We start from the raw sequence: 15,231 nt of genomic DNA, 5'->3' as shown, positions 1-15,231 counted from the left end.
GAAAAAATGAATTTTTTTGTGTGAGTTACTAATCACAGGCTGCCTATGGCCCCTAACTTCAGGAAAGCCAAACTTCCTGTCCCACCCAAACTGTGTGGATTGAGAGCAAGGTAGAAAAGGTGGTCCTCAAGAAAATCAGGGGACTATTATTAGAAGGAGGGTGAGGAATAAATGCTGGAAAAGCAAAAACAGTAGATTTTGACAGCAGCTCCTGACCTCTCCTAACCTGAAGGTTAAAAAGTATAAGCCTGAGATGTTCTCATAGAGTGTGGCCGTGTGCTGGGTATTCTCACTTCTTTCTCTATATTAACTAATTGAGCCTATCTTCAACCCTGTAACACAGGGACTACTATTATTCCCATTTACAGAGGAGGCAATTGAGGCACAGAAAGACTAATTTGTCCACAGTCTTTCAGCTAGTAAGTCCCAGAGTTGGGATCTGAACCCAAGGAGTCTGACTCCAGAACCTGTGTTTTTAATTATTATGTTAAAAGTGTCTCCCATTTTCCTTCCTTCCTTCCTTTTTTTCTCTCTGAAATAAGGATTTGAGGAAGGCCCTGATAATGAATGTAATCACCTAGCACAGAATAGTAGCCATTATTTTTTTTGTTATTATTTATTAACAGAGTATGAAAGCATCTGGTGCATAGTAGACATTCAACGACTGTGAAATAAGACAAAAACATTTGAAGGCTAACCAAGACATTTGCCTGGGCTCTAGGGCTGAAAGAAAATCTGCATGATCTTCAGGGGATTAGCCATGGGTATGGAGGAATAGCTGCAGACAGTAAACAGATAAATAGAAATGTCCAGAGACCCATTGAGATGGGGCGAAATGGTGAGATGCTGAATTCTTTAATGACTCCTTTTCTCCTTCCCTTCTTAAGTGCTGCTTAAGTAGAGCTGAGGCCAGACGCGATGCAGCTAAAGTGGCCCTAATCAACTCCCTCTTCAATGAGCTGCCCTCTCGCAGGATCACCAAGGAATTCATTATGGAGAGTGTGCAGGAAGCAGTTGCCTCCACTAGTGTGAGTACCCACCAGGGAAGGGAAAAGCTGGCTATACTTAGAGTACGGAGCTATTTGAATCTTGGGAGATGCTAATGTGAACGAGTTCTTTAAGAATTGTGCAGGTACTGCTGGTGGGAATGTGAATTGGTACAGCCACTATGGAGAACGGTATGGAGTTTCCTTAAAAAACTACAAATAGAACTACCATATGACCCAGCAATCCCACTACTGGGCATATACCCTGAGAAAACCATAATTCAAAAAGAGTCATGTACCAAAATGTTCATTGCAGCTCTATTTACAATAGCCCGGAGATGGAAACAACCTAAGTGCCCATCATCGGATGAATGGATAAAGAAGATGCGGCACATATATACAATGCAATATTACTCAGCCATAAAAAGAAACGAGATTGAGCTATTTGTAATGAGGTGGATGGACCTAGAGTCTGTCATACAGAGTGAAGTAAGTCAGAAAGAGAAAGACAAATACCGTATGCTAACACATATATATGGAATTTAAGAAAAAAAAATGTCATGAAGAACCTAGGGGTAAGACAGGAGTAAAGACACAGACCTACTAGAGAATGGACCTGAGGATATGGGGAGGGGGAAGGGTAAGCTGTGACAAAGCGAGAGAGTAGCATGGACATATATACACTACCAAACGTAAAATAGATAGCTAGTGGGAAGCAGCCGCATAGCACAGGGAGATCAGCTCGGTGCTTTGTGACCCCCTAGAAGGGTGGGATAGGGAGGGTGGGAGGGAGGGAGACGCAAGAGGGAAGAGATATGGGAACATATGTATATGTATAACTGATTCACTTTGTTATAAAGCAGAAACTAACACACCATTGTAAAGCAATACTCCAATAAAGATGTAAAAAAAAAAAAAAGAATTGTGCAGGTTTTGGGCTTCCCTGGTGGCACAGTGGTTAAGAATCCACCTGCCAATGCTGGGGACACGGGCTCAATCCCTGGCCCGGGAAAATCCCACATGCCACAGAGCAACTAAGCCCGTGCGCCACAACTACTGAGCCCGCGCACCACAACTACTGAGCCCACGTGCCACAACTACTGAAGCCCCCGTGCCTAGAGCCCGTGCTCTGCAACAAGAGAAGCCACCACAATGAGAAGCCTGCGCACTGCAATGAAGAGTAGCCCTCCGCTCCCCGCAACTAGAGAAAGCCCACGTGCAGCAACGAAGACCCAACGCAGCCAAAAATAAATTAATTTAAAAAAAAAAGAATTGTGCAGGTTTTATTTTTAACCCATTAAATCATTAATTTTCAGCAGAAAGAACACTTGGACTGGAAATCATGATATTGGAACTGGTTCCCTATCCATGTCTCAGTAATATTCTTTAGCCTCCCTGGATTAATCACAATTAATCAAGATTTAAATCAAGGTGGATAATTTGATCCACCTTGATTTGTTTATTTGAATGTTTGCTGTTTGAGGACCATAGATTCTTTTAGGGCCTGAGAACGCATGCCATTGAATACTGCTTTAACCTAGAGATAAAGAAGCTCAATTTTCCCCAAACTTGACGAATCATAAAAATTATCTGAAGTGCTTATTAAAAGTGCCAATTCCCCAGCCAGTGTGAGGTCCTTCAATCTATGTTTTTAAGGAAACAGACTGCTTCGATATGGGAAAAGCCGTATGCCCAATATTTGTTAGCTGTTAGAATTATCATGCTTAATATCAACTACTTTTTTCAGAGAGCTTTGGAAATCTCTGTAATGGCTGTAATTAAATACAAAGAGCTTTGAGAGCCAAAAGCTCTGTCTTAGAAATTTAGATAGGACATTTTTTCGGCAGTCTAGGAGTACAGTAGATGATTTGCCCCATGAATTTTTGGTGCTTTTGATCCTCGTACCTCCAAATTATAAACCATTTTAACCATGGAGGAAACCTTGGGTCTCAACTGGGGCAGGTGTCGCCCTGTGTGTCCTTCAAGTGCAGAAACTTGGCATTACCAAAGGGATTAGCCACATCCTAGCTTCGCCTTTAGCATGGATCAACGCCATCTGAGATTTTCATTCTCTGATTCCCTTAATCTGACTATAAACGTTCTGTCATTCTGGAGAAGCTACTGATAATGAAGGTGACATTATCACACTAGCTGTGACCTTTTTGCTGCTTTTCCCCCTCATAAATGCTCTTATCATGCAGAAGAGAGATAAGGGGAGAGGTGGGGACTGAGAGTGGTTGTCCTGGCAGAGAGACCTCAGGGAGCTCTGGTCTATATCTGCTCTGAGGATGAAAGGAAGCCTTTATTTTCCTGCCCTGTAAATTTCAAGTGCCTTTGAGGAAGAGAAGTTAGGAAAATGATGCCTGATTTATATGTGTGGAATTTACTCAGGAGCAGGGAGGTGCCCTCAGTGTAAATGTAATTTATCATTTTTTCATGGAAATTTCTAAGGAAGGAGAATATATATGGTTTGCAGGCTTCTGGATGGATTTCCTCTGGGATATTTAAAAAGCCAACATAAATATTTCAGCAGTAGTGTGTTAATGTTATTGCATTCAAAAGCTATAAATTTGCTGCTATCTGATGCGGGCAGTTGTTTGTTCAGTCTCACAAAGCCGTTGCCCACCTTCCCAGGAATCCAAGGCCATGGGATATCGAAGCGCAGGTGCCAATGCCATTCCTGAGTTCATGTCAGCTTTTTTAATGCCACTCCCCCTAACCAAATTGAAAGGGAATTTCATTTCTTCCCATCACCCACCCACCTTGTTTCCTAAAGATTAAGTGGTCCAAAAGTGAAAACTATAAACCAAAATCCATGTCTCCAGGCCGAACACCAGCATATTATGAAAAGCTCCCATTAAAAATCATGGGGGTGGGCTTCCCTGGTGGCGCAGTGGTTGGGAGTCTGCCTGCTGATGCAGGGGACGCGGGTTTGTGCCCCGGTCCAGGAGGATCCCACATGCCGCGGAACGGCTGGGCCCGTGGGCCATGGCCGCTGGGCCTGCGCGTCCGAGGCCTGTGCTCCGCAAGGGGAGGGGCCGTGGCAGTGAGAGGCCCACGTACCACAAAAAAAAAAAAAAAAAAGAATCATGGTGGTAAAATATGAATGGTCCATACAACTGGAGATTTTTTTCCCTGTTAGTTACATAATTTGCTTGGTGATCACTGGAATCTTACAGAGCAAGTCAGCATTTCAAGATTTCGATAATGGATGAAAGCAGCCTTGGAGAGCAACTGCTCAAACATTAATGCCACCACAAACAAAAACTCTGTGGAGAGATACAGGAATTTCTGCTTTGGGATAATTCTTCTTTTTGAGTATATAATCAGTTAACATTCTAATCAAAAGCTAGATTCAAGTTGATTACAAAATCCTCTTAACTACAAGTGATGGTGAGAGTAAGGATTTTATGCCAAATCAACTGGAGACGGTTGTAGTGCTGTAGGATGCACCCCTGAAGGGTTAGGACAATAGAAGGCTCACTGTGAGGCCACAGAATTAATTCATGACCACCCAAAGAAGAGGAGAAAAAACCCATGATATTTTCCTTTTCTGCTTACTTCCCAAGGGCACTTTGGATGACGCGGACGACCCCAGCACCAGCATTGGAGCCTACCACTACATGCTGGAGTCAAACATGGGGAAGACCATGCTGGAATTTCAGGTACCTGCTTCCTTCCACATATTTGTTTTGCTACACAACCCCCAGAAGCCTGGGGGAATGCCACTCATCACTAACAGCCCCCGTCCCAATAATCTACTCTTTTTCTGTTTTGGTCATTTTAATTTAACCCTGCTAGAATCCAGCACTGTGCTCCCTTTTAGCCGCACCTCAGGAGGCTAAAACAAAAAAGCAAAGAGGCACAATCTTTGCTTTCTTAAAAGTAAAAGACAAGCTAAGAAACAGGCGGGGAACATTACAGTCTTATGACCCTATTAACCTTTTACCAGCTTTTCAGTATAAAGCTCCCCCTTAAACCAAATCAAACAGTTTGAAGTGTTGGTTGTGACCATTTGGTTCTTAATTTTCAGAAGGCATGGATGAAGGTGCCTGCAATGTATATTAAACAATTTTCCCCTCAGTTATGGTATTTCTGTTAAACAAGACTGCCATCTCCTATTGTTAACTAAATCAAAACATTTAGCAACCTGTAACCCTTTTCATTCCACTGCTGACAAGCAATAATAGAGCTGAGGAACTATATTACCTGTTATTTGCAAATTAAATAATTATATTAATAGCAATAAGAATAATAATAGCTAATGCTCATTGGATGCTTACTTTGGCACTGTGCTAAGCATTTAACAGATCTTACCATAATTTAACCCTCACAATAAACATGTATTTCTTATCTCCATGTCTTCATTGAAGGAAGTGTGTCATACAGCTTAGCAAATGGCACAGCCAGGGTTCAGACCCAGGCAGTCTGATTTCTCAATCCACACTCCTATTATCCTATATTGGACTGGGCAGACAAAACTTCAGAAGTTATTGAGAATGAAAAGTGCACTCTCTAAAAAATTAAACACGAATACAGTTGACCATCCATATATACATCAATGCCAGTAGGAATCAATATGCAATGTTATAATGAGGAGACTTTACCCGCCAAGATTTCTATTTTTTTTAGGTTAGATTCCAAGAAGCAGTCAGAATATAAAGTTTTATGGACACAAATGTTCATCATGGTATAATTTACAGTGGTGTTACAGCTGAAGCCACCACCTTCCAAATACCATCTTTGGTACCTTTTAAACTCTTTTCCTGACTGCAATGGCATAGCCACTTCTCAGGTGGATATGTCCCACCTGCCCATTTTTAAAAACCAGTAATTTTCCTCATCACTCTCTCATTTGATTGACACAAAATACTCTTTCTTCACCCTGCCCTAGGAAGATCTCAGTCATCCAGGTTTCTCCTTAAGCGGTTGTGGTCTCCCTGACCTTTGATGTTGTTTGTCTTTGTTTGGAAGAGACCCTGAAGCTCACCTTCTGGTGTAGACAGGGGGATGCAGCAGCTCAGTGGTTCTGAGCCCAGGCTTGGGAGTGGGCTCACCTGCTCATCTCTAAATCTGTTTCCTCGTTTGTACGTAAATCAGGAAGAATAACAGTAGCAATAATAGTAGTGGTGCTACCTCCCTGTGCTATTGTGAAGACTAAATGGAACCACATAGAAAGTCCAGAACAGTTCCTGGCATATGGTTAATGCTCAGTGAAAGCTGACAACTGTTATTATATATATTTCTGAAGAAGGACTGCTTCATTTGAAATGCCAGAGGCTACCAGATGGATTCCCTTGACAACTTTATTTAACCTAAAGGCTTTACATGAGGACAAGGTAGCTCCCCTGCATTAAATGTTTCAGGGCCCTTGCTATAGAATAAAACAGTGGAACTGTCAAGGGTTTTTTTTTTTTTAATCTTCCATAACAATCTAAAGTCAAACAGAGAAAAAAAATAAAAGGAAAGAGCGTGACACAAGAGAAGGGACACAAACTTTAAAAAACCATACAGACCTACATGTAAAGCCTGTGCTACCACTTGCCACCTGTGAGCTTAACCGTTCTGAGACTCAGTTTTCCTATCTACAAAATAAGCATCATGATACCCATTGTGTAGGCTTTTTGTGGGGCGTATATAATATGACATTTATAAAACATTTAGCATGGTGATTCCCCAAGGAAGAATCTCATTTATGTTCATTCCTCCCCCCTTGACCCTGACAGAAGAATATTGTACTTCTTTTATTATACAATGAATGTTGCCTGGCCCAGTACATAATAGCTTGTATAGGATTTAGTAGCTATTTTCAGAAAAATCAAGAATGATTTTTTAACACAGTGGGTTAGTCTGCCAAATATAGGGAAGGCAAGATTTTTTTTTAAAAAATTCTTAAAATTCTGTCCAAGTACTATGAAAGGCTGTACTCAACCATCTTTTAGTAATACTTTAATTGCCTTGCTACGGGCTGCATGTTTCCTGTGTGGTCTGTGTAGTAAGGTATTTAAATACATGAAATAATAATTTGAATCATACTGTGGAAATGCTTCATAAATTCTCAAAATGGAGGCTGGGTGCTGGATGAGGGACAAAGGAAGCGGAAGATGTGAGGGCAGGAAAAATCCAAACTCCCTCCTCCCAGTAGGGATTCTGGCAACCCAGGAGGAGGGCCATGAAGCACATCCCTCTTCCTTCCGCCAGCTCCAGGTTGCCTGCTGGGTTCCTACACATTCCTTGGTGGCCTGGGTTAAATGCATCAGCTTGTTTCTGCACATAATGGGAATTGACCACAGACCTGGGCTGTTTGCAGTCAACACAGCAATTCAGTACCCCTGGTGGGTAATAGATGTGTGTTTGTATCTAGCTATGGATGACTGTACCGTATAAAAACAAGACTGGTGTCTCCTGCCTGCCTGCAGGCTTTAAGGGGGGCCATCAAGGAGGCAGCGCTCAGAGGAAACATGATATATGCTTCTGCTTACCTTCACTTCGTGGGAGGGAGGCTGGGATGCCTGTTTAAGGTAGCCTTGCCCCTCACCATAGAGAAAACTGCCTGATGTTTGGGGGCTGGGATGGCCACTGGGTCTTGTCAAGGTCAGATTCAAGGCAGACTTTGACTGAAGCTGGTTGATATATTTATTCTGAAGCCTAATGCAGTCCAAAGATGAGTTGTTTATTTACATCTTTGCTAAATTCTCCAGGTCGCCTTTTAAAACCTCATCCCATAAACAAATTTCCTCTTAAATCTATTCACTTGGGTGGGGAGATTGTGCCCACCTGTTTTTCAAGTTCTCCATTTACACTGTTTGTTTTTCTTATTTCTGATGAATCACAGAACCAAGCCAGTCTCCCAGACAGAGTTCCAGAGAGAAGCAGTGTACATTTTCTCCCCGGGGAGTAGCTGGGAGGCCAAACATTGTTTCTCATAGGAGGCAACACTAGGAAGCACTGTGAGGACACAGCCCAGTTGTTGTTGGTTTAAATTTAATGAATGACAAAATGAACCAGAAAAGCTATAGAATGAAAGCTACAACTGCAATTTCCTTGGAGAGAAAGAAAACGCAGGGCTTGATTCACCACTCGATTTTAAATTTACTTTGCTGAAGGGGACTGGCTACATAATTTTTGGGGCCAGTGCAGAATGAAAGTTCAGGGCCTTTTATTCAAAAATTACTAAGAATTTCAAGACTACGGAGCACTAAACCAAGCTCAGAGCCTCTGTGCCTGCACAGATCACAAGCTCATGAAGCCAGCCTTGTCCCTGAGACAAATCCCCAGAAGGGCCCAGACTAGGGTAAGAAGAGTTAGGCATTGAACTCGGGTACAAAATTTAAAGGAGCGTCAAAAAATTCAGTAATCAAGGCAACTAATATTATAATGCAGTATTTTAAAAACTCAAATGTGCAAAACTTCATAACAAACAAAACATCCAAATTTTAAATAAAGACAGAATTTTAAATAAAAGACCCTGAACTTGTACAACGTACCTTAAATCTTGCTTGACTCACCTCACCCTAGTCCCAGCCCTACCTCTAGGCCAGCTTCTTGTTTATCTGTCAGCCCACCCAGTTGACCCAGGCTTCTAGGTCAGCCCAAGTAACAAACACAGTACAGACTTCAGTGAGGAAGGAGCAGGACATGTAGATCACCAAACAGACTTCCTTCAAAGTGATAGGGCTTCGACAGGTAGAAAATGAGGCTGTGAAGACCAGACAGTGAAGAGTCATGGTGAAACGATGAAACGAATCCTCACAGAAGTCCCTGGCTACCCTCTCCTTGCCACTCTGCCATAATGCAAGGATTTCCAATGGAATCAATGTGAGGCACACAAGGATTTCCTGGGGTTGAGCCCAGGACTCATACAGCTTCAGGAAGATCTGAAGATAGTGAACTTGGTCATTTGAGGGGAAATAAAGAGGTGGGACAGGAAGAATGTGGAAATATTTCAATATACTTTATATGACGATGGTGAGAGTCATATCTCCAGAGAGGAGAGCAAGAACTAGATCAGGACATAAGGTAAGAAGGCAGACAGAAGGTTATCTTTCCTGGGGGATTTTAGGAACAAGGGCAACAATGAAGAAGAGGCAGTTGTATTACTGCAGAGGGAAAAACTGCTTGGTGATAGAATAGAAATTTGGGGAATAAGGAGGAGGATGATTCTCTTCTTGCAGGCAGAAACAGTTCAGGTCTCTGTGGGGAAGTTTTTGAGAGATGTAGGTTGCCAAGGCACATGGGAAAGATTTCTGGTTCTGTTCACAGAATTGTGGGTTCTGAAGTCTTAGGAGAACTGCTGAGTGGCATGAAAGAAATTTATCTGGATGGGGGGCTTAGTGCACAGATAAGAATAAGAGCTGAGAGGACATCGGAAGAAAAATATATTACTAAGGCAACAATCGTCAGAGGATGGAATTAAGAGCTCTGTTGGCAATAGGTTGTTTCTCAAACTGGGCCACAAGGATGCAAGGACAATGCCAAGAGGGCTATTGGAAGCCACAGAATAAACTTAGTATATCTTTCTGGGTTGTCAGCTTTACATGAAGATTGCAGGGTGGGGAAAGGAGTGGAGTCGTGTTTATTTTCTTCTTTTAAAAAAATGTGCAAACAATAGAATACAAAATTTAAGTGGAGTCTTAAGATAAAACATAAGACAAAATGTCTTATTTGTAAATACTGTCCCTCCTGTAACACGGTAGAGACTATTCCATATCAGAACAAAAGCGCATTCCTATTCATTTTTATGGCTGCAAAGCATTCACTGAGTAGGCTTGAGGGTACGATAAGAAGGGCAGCACAAATTTATCTTCCTCAGTTACTGGGGTTACTTTTTTTTTTTTTTTTTTTTTTGCGGTACACGGGCCTCTCACTGCTGCGGCCTCTCCCGTTGCAGAGCACAGGCTCCGGACGCGCAGGCTCAGCGGCCATGGCTCACTGGTCCAGCCGGTCCGCGGCATGCGGGATCTTCCCGGACCGGGGCACGATCCCGTGTACCCTGCATCGGTAGGCAGACTCTCAACCACTGCGCCACCAGGGAAGCCCCAATGGGGTTACTTTGATAAGAAGCATAGTGGTGAGATCCAGATTAGGCAAGATTTGGTTATGGAACAAACCACTCTCACTTTTCCAAATTAGCATAAGAGGGGTGGGTTACCCAGACACTGGACCTAGGACCCTGGGCAGATGGTGGGGTCAGTGTTTGGGGCAGGAGGCATAGCTCAGCTGGTGTCCATGTCATATTTTAATTAATGGAAACATATGGTTTTGCTTTTACTAAGGTCTCTGTGGGTTCTTGGGGTGCTTACTGTGCAGTAGTACATACACAAAATCCCAAACTCTATCCCAAACTGAAAAGAAGAAAAGCATTACATTCTAATGGCAGTTTTAGACGTGAGAATAGTGCTATTTTTTCTGATGATCTTATCACTTTAAATTTTACCTGATAATTTTAAGATAACTGGAATCTCAGAGTGACTTTGTGTCTCCTGATTTTCACAGTGAAAGCGTTTTCCAGAGCAAGCAGACGTAAAGACAATAGAAGTCCACTTTTTTTGAATGGGCAGAAGACATCTGTCTAAATGTTAAGTTTCCATAACTAGCTTCATGACCAGGAAGTTCCTTAATTGTATTGTTATTTTCTAACAATTATGTAGTTGTGGTTTGTACTACTAATCCACAGTAGTTGTTTCTCTGGTCAAAAAAGAAAAAAAAAAAAAGCAGGTAACTTCAATGGAAGACTGCGAATCCTAATACGATTAGGAAAATAAAATCTTCAGTATGTTGGATACACATTAGCTTGCCCTGGGTATCATGCAGGGAAAGGATGATGCTGATAGAAGGGCTTAATGCTGTGCTCAGCCCTAGCCATTGAATGTGAAAACTATGGGTGAGTTTTAATGTCAGTTCAACCTTATTGTCCATATTTTAAGGCATTTTCTTGACTGAATTTATAAACTTAGGGGCTTTTCACAATTTCTGTAGTTTGTCCATTATATGTTTGTCCAATATATTTAAATTGTTTTCCTTAATACGTAATATTGTCGCATGATTCAAAAGGTGCAAAGAATGTCAGAGAAAGGTCTCCCTCCTTTTTTCTCCCCAGAGGCAACTCATGTTACCAGATTCTTTTGTATCTTGCCAGAACTCTTCTAGGCGTTTATAAGCAAATATTTATAGGCATCTCCTATTCTTTTTAATCAAATAGTAGCACACAGTGTACATGTTGGACACTTTGCTTTTAACTTAACAACACCTCATAGAGACTCTTTATATTAGAACTAGAGAGCCTTCTCATGCTTTGTGATTGCAGCATATCTGGTAGGATGAATGTGTTGTAAGGAGGAAGAATCATTTTCCTTCTGCCCTTCTGAGTTCTTAGCTGAGGCCCCTGTAATAAAAGACAGATGAAGAAGAGAAAAACAGAAGTACACTTCATGTATATGTGAGAGGTACCCAGGGAAAAATGAGTACCTCCACAAGGTGGCTTAGAATTCAGGATTGAATACCATCTTAATTGGGAAAGGAGAGAGGGGATATAGGCCTCTCAGGCCTTAAATAATCTTTAAGAAAGATGAATGGGCCCTCAGAAGAATAGATGGGAGCTATGATAGTTTGTGACAAAGTTTGTCTGGGTGTGGAATGGACTTTAGTTTCTACTTCTGTGACAAGAGTCAATCTTCCCTGGTTGATGCAACTCCTGGGGAGGGGATTTATGACAATTGTGTTCCTATTGGAGGATCTATCTTTAGGCAGATAAGGGGAGTTCAGAGAAAGCCTCTTTGCAGTTTTTAAAGTATTTACAGCTCAAAATAATCAATATACCCAAGTGGTGTATTTGGGGGTGCCATATGCTGCTACACTTTAGGATGCTATTTTATTTAACCATTCCTTTAAAAATGAACATTTAAAATATTCCCAGTCTTGGGCAATTTTAAAAAGTGATGCAATGAATAGCCTTGCCTGTACATTATTATAAGATGTGCTGGTATATTTACATAATTTCTTTGGTGTATAATTGTTAGAGCATATGTATTTTTAATGTTGAAAGGTATTTGTCAATTATTTAATAATTTGTGCCAAATAGCAAGGGAGGGAAGGAAAAATGCTCCGAAAGCCTAGGACTGTGGTATTTGAAAAGTCTCAAAGTGTTCTGACAGTACTGTATATTCTATTTCCCAAATATAGTTGGGGATCAGAGTTATGCCCTGCTCAGCAATCACTGAGGCACTTTCCTTCACATTTCTGCTTTGAGACTAATGACAGGTATTTGGGTTTTATAGGAGCTTATGACCATTTTCCAACTATTGCACTGGAATGGAAGCCTAAAAGCCCTTCGTGAAACAAAGTGTTCCCGACAGGTGAGATTTTCCAGTAAAAACAGGTTTGCGTTGTATGGACTGAGCAGATGGCTTGTCATCTTCCAGGATATGTATCAGTCCAGTTGCATCAGGGACTGACCAAAAATGCACACTAAGAAGAATGTTGGCTGGGCATAGGCCTGATTTAGATACCTGTACTGAATGCCAGAATGAAGGGATCATTAAGACAGACTTAGTTTATAAGTCAAATACTGAATCTACTCTATGCACCTGTCCTGCCTGCTGAATGTGTGCCCTCTCCCACTCTTCAAGGCAGAAAGAAATGTGAGTCTGCACTGCTTCTGAACCTCCTCACTGAGAACAGGTAGAGTCGGTTGTGTAGCAGGAGGATTTTTCTCATCCCCACCAAATGTCCTTAAGGGACAACAGAAATGATTGCAAAGGTGGACAACCTGGTATTTCAGTCGCTCCCATTTTTTGGTTTGGAAGTTTCTTCTTTATTTTTCAGAGACAGGGTCTCACTATTTCTTTGCTACCTATAAAAAGCACCCTTCTCCCTTCTTTTAGTAGCAAAGACAACCCCCTCTCCCATGTACTTAATGGTTCTCACCTACTGTCCCTCAAGATTTATTCTTCCTTTACCCCATTAGACTTCGAAGATGGTAGTTTGTTTTGAGAGTTTGCTAACAGGAATTTGTATGAGAAACAGAGCCTTTACTAGTCAGCAATATGAGGGTGGATGTAAGAGTTTTCCATGCACTGCAGCCCCAGGAGTTTTTAGTTGTTCTTTGCTTAGAAAGCCTGGCTTTCAAAATGTCAAATATGGAAAAGAAATGAGTAGCTGACAATGGCTTTGGCTGTTTTTTTCTTTTCCTTTGATTTAATAAAAAGCCTTTGAAATATGCCGGGTTGGTTATAAACACTTTTCCATGATTGTTTTTAATTTGTTAAGGTCATAAATAAATACCATATGTTCTTGAAAATAAAAGTAAACAATGCATCCACTCCACAAGATCTTGTTAAAGTGCATCCATCAAACTTATACATGATGTTACAATGTATTCGCAAATTTTCAACATGAGAATTGACAGTGACAAATTTTTAATTATTTGGAGAAAGTGAGAGACAACGTACATGAAGGTACCATTATGATATCAATGATGATAATACCTATATTCCATAATACATTTTTAAAGTTCTTCCCATAGTTTCTGTGAGCCATTCAGTCTGTCATCTTCCTTATGCTAACAACATAGCAGTTAGGAAGTTGATTCTCTTGGTGTCTAAGTCTTGTCTGATTCAAAGCTCCCTGCTTTCTGCAATGGGTGTGACCAAACCCAGTTCTGTCCGAATCCTTCCATATAATTGTTTCCCTTTTTATCTTGCCAAAGGAGATAATGCTGAGCAGAAGAGTTCAGTGAATGAGATAATGTTCATACCAATTGTTATAGGAATGCATTTTCAAAGGAAGACATATTTTCTAGCAAGGTCAGAGCTCTGTTCTGTGAACATTATTGGGTCATTCCTGGTGGTAGTGTTTTGATTCAACCTGGAGTGACCCTACTATGTGTACCAGCTTAGCCCTGTATTTCCTTTAAGAGGTATGTCCTGAGATTTGGCTTCGGTTTGTGAACATCAGAGAGGTTTGGTTATTGGTAGAACCCCTGGGGGTGTGTTGGGAGTAGTGGAGGCACAGGAAAGAAGGCATCAGAAGGCCATGAGCCCAGGTACCTTTGTTGCTCTTTACTGACACTCTGGACTTTGTTTCTTGGCTCCCAGGAAGTCATCTCCTACTATTCCCAGTATTCCCTAGATGAAAAGATGCGCAGCCACATGGCCCTGGACTGGATCATGAAGGAGCGGGAGTCACCAGGAATTCTCTCCCAAGAGCTACGAATGGCCCTGAGGGAGTTGGAGGAAGCCAGGAAAGCAGGACAAGAACTACGTTTTTACAAAGAAAAGAAAGAAATCCTGAGTTTAGCCCTGACTCAGATCTACAGTGATCCTGACACTTCCTCACCCAGTGATGATCAGTTGAGCCTCACAGCCCTTTGCAGCTATCACTAACAAGGCCAGGTCCCAGCTGCCCCCAAGGCGGGCAGAGGCCGGACTGTAACATTAGGAAGCTAATAGAAGGAGGTCATCAGAGGCTTTAGCAGCTATAGATGCTGCCTGAAGGCTGTACTAATTCTCCCCACCCATTCCATTCATAGAATCTCAGAGTAGGAGGACCCTTATAGGACCCACCATGTCACTCAATGCAATTTTCCCATCACACTCTCGATAGTTCCACCTCAGACTGAAAGGATGGAGACAGGATTGCTTGAAAAATATTTTCCAGGCCTGGCTTTAACCTGAAGCCTTGTTGACATGTGCCTTGCTAGATTATATATGTTGTTTAAAAGAATGGGTCAATGAAGCATCCCCGAAAAGAACACCAGCCAGGACTGGGGAAAGTAGCATGATAGCAATTTAAAAATACTTGGGATTAAATAAACAATATGGATTCTTTTAAAAAATATACAGGGGTCAGAGTTTCTTCCTAAGCTTTGTAAGCTACAAGTTCACTTACACTCTACTAGGTGTAATCCAAAACTTCAGTGAGGATTTTATCTGGACATCCCACTATCAAAGATTTTGAACTGGTAATAGTATGAAAATACTATATAAGTGTAATGTGGCTTAAAATGTCATAGTAATAAAATTTTTTTTCAATCCACTCTTCCATATGGGGATAAATATCACCCAGGATATTACCCTCACTTGTATTCCTCAAGAAGAATTAATATCCAATTTTTATGAGTCCTGCAATCAGTCATATTCATTTTTAATCTGCAAATAAGATTAATTGATTCATTTTTATTTCTGCCACTTCTGTCATATATCTATAATGGAGAAAGTTACTGTCATTTCAAAGGTTAAAACATTTT

At 41.3% G+C, this 15,231-nt stretch overlaps 1 protein-coding gene across 1 annotated transcript in view; it reads left to right on the top strand.

Moving 5' to 3' along the window:
* Positions 1 to 14,989, top strand: part of LIX1 (limb and CNS expressed 1) — a 47,284-nt gene extending 32,295 nt beyond the window's left edge. The window contains exons 3-6 of the mRNA XM_029218393.1: positions 888 to 1,028; positions 4,556 to 4,651; positions 12,263 to 12,340; positions 14,081 to 14,989. Of these exons, the coding sequence (XP_029074226.1) occupies positions 888 to 1,028; positions 4,556 to 4,651; positions 12,263 to 12,340; positions 14,081 to 14,368 (603 nt within the window). The 3' untranslated portion in view covers positions 14,369 to 14,989. The remainder of the gene's footprint in view (positions 1 to 887; positions 1,029 to 4,555; positions 4,652 to 12,262; positions 12,341 to 14,080) is intronic.
* The last annotated feature ends 242 nt before the right edge of the window (positions 14,990 to 15,231 follow it).

The sequence above is a fragment of the Monodon monoceros genome, unplaced genomic scaffold (assembly GCF_005190385.1).
Source record: "Monodon monoceros isolate NGI ecotype Baffin Bay Population unplaced genomic scaffold, NGI_Narwhal_1 Super_Scaffold_12, whole genome shotgun sequence".
NCBI lineage: Eukaryota > Metazoa > Chordata > Mammalia > Artiodactyla > Monodontidae > Monodon > Monodon monoceros.
The sequence above is the reverse complement of the archived record's forward strand: the minus strand, read 5'-3'. Positions and strand labels throughout refer to the sequence as shown.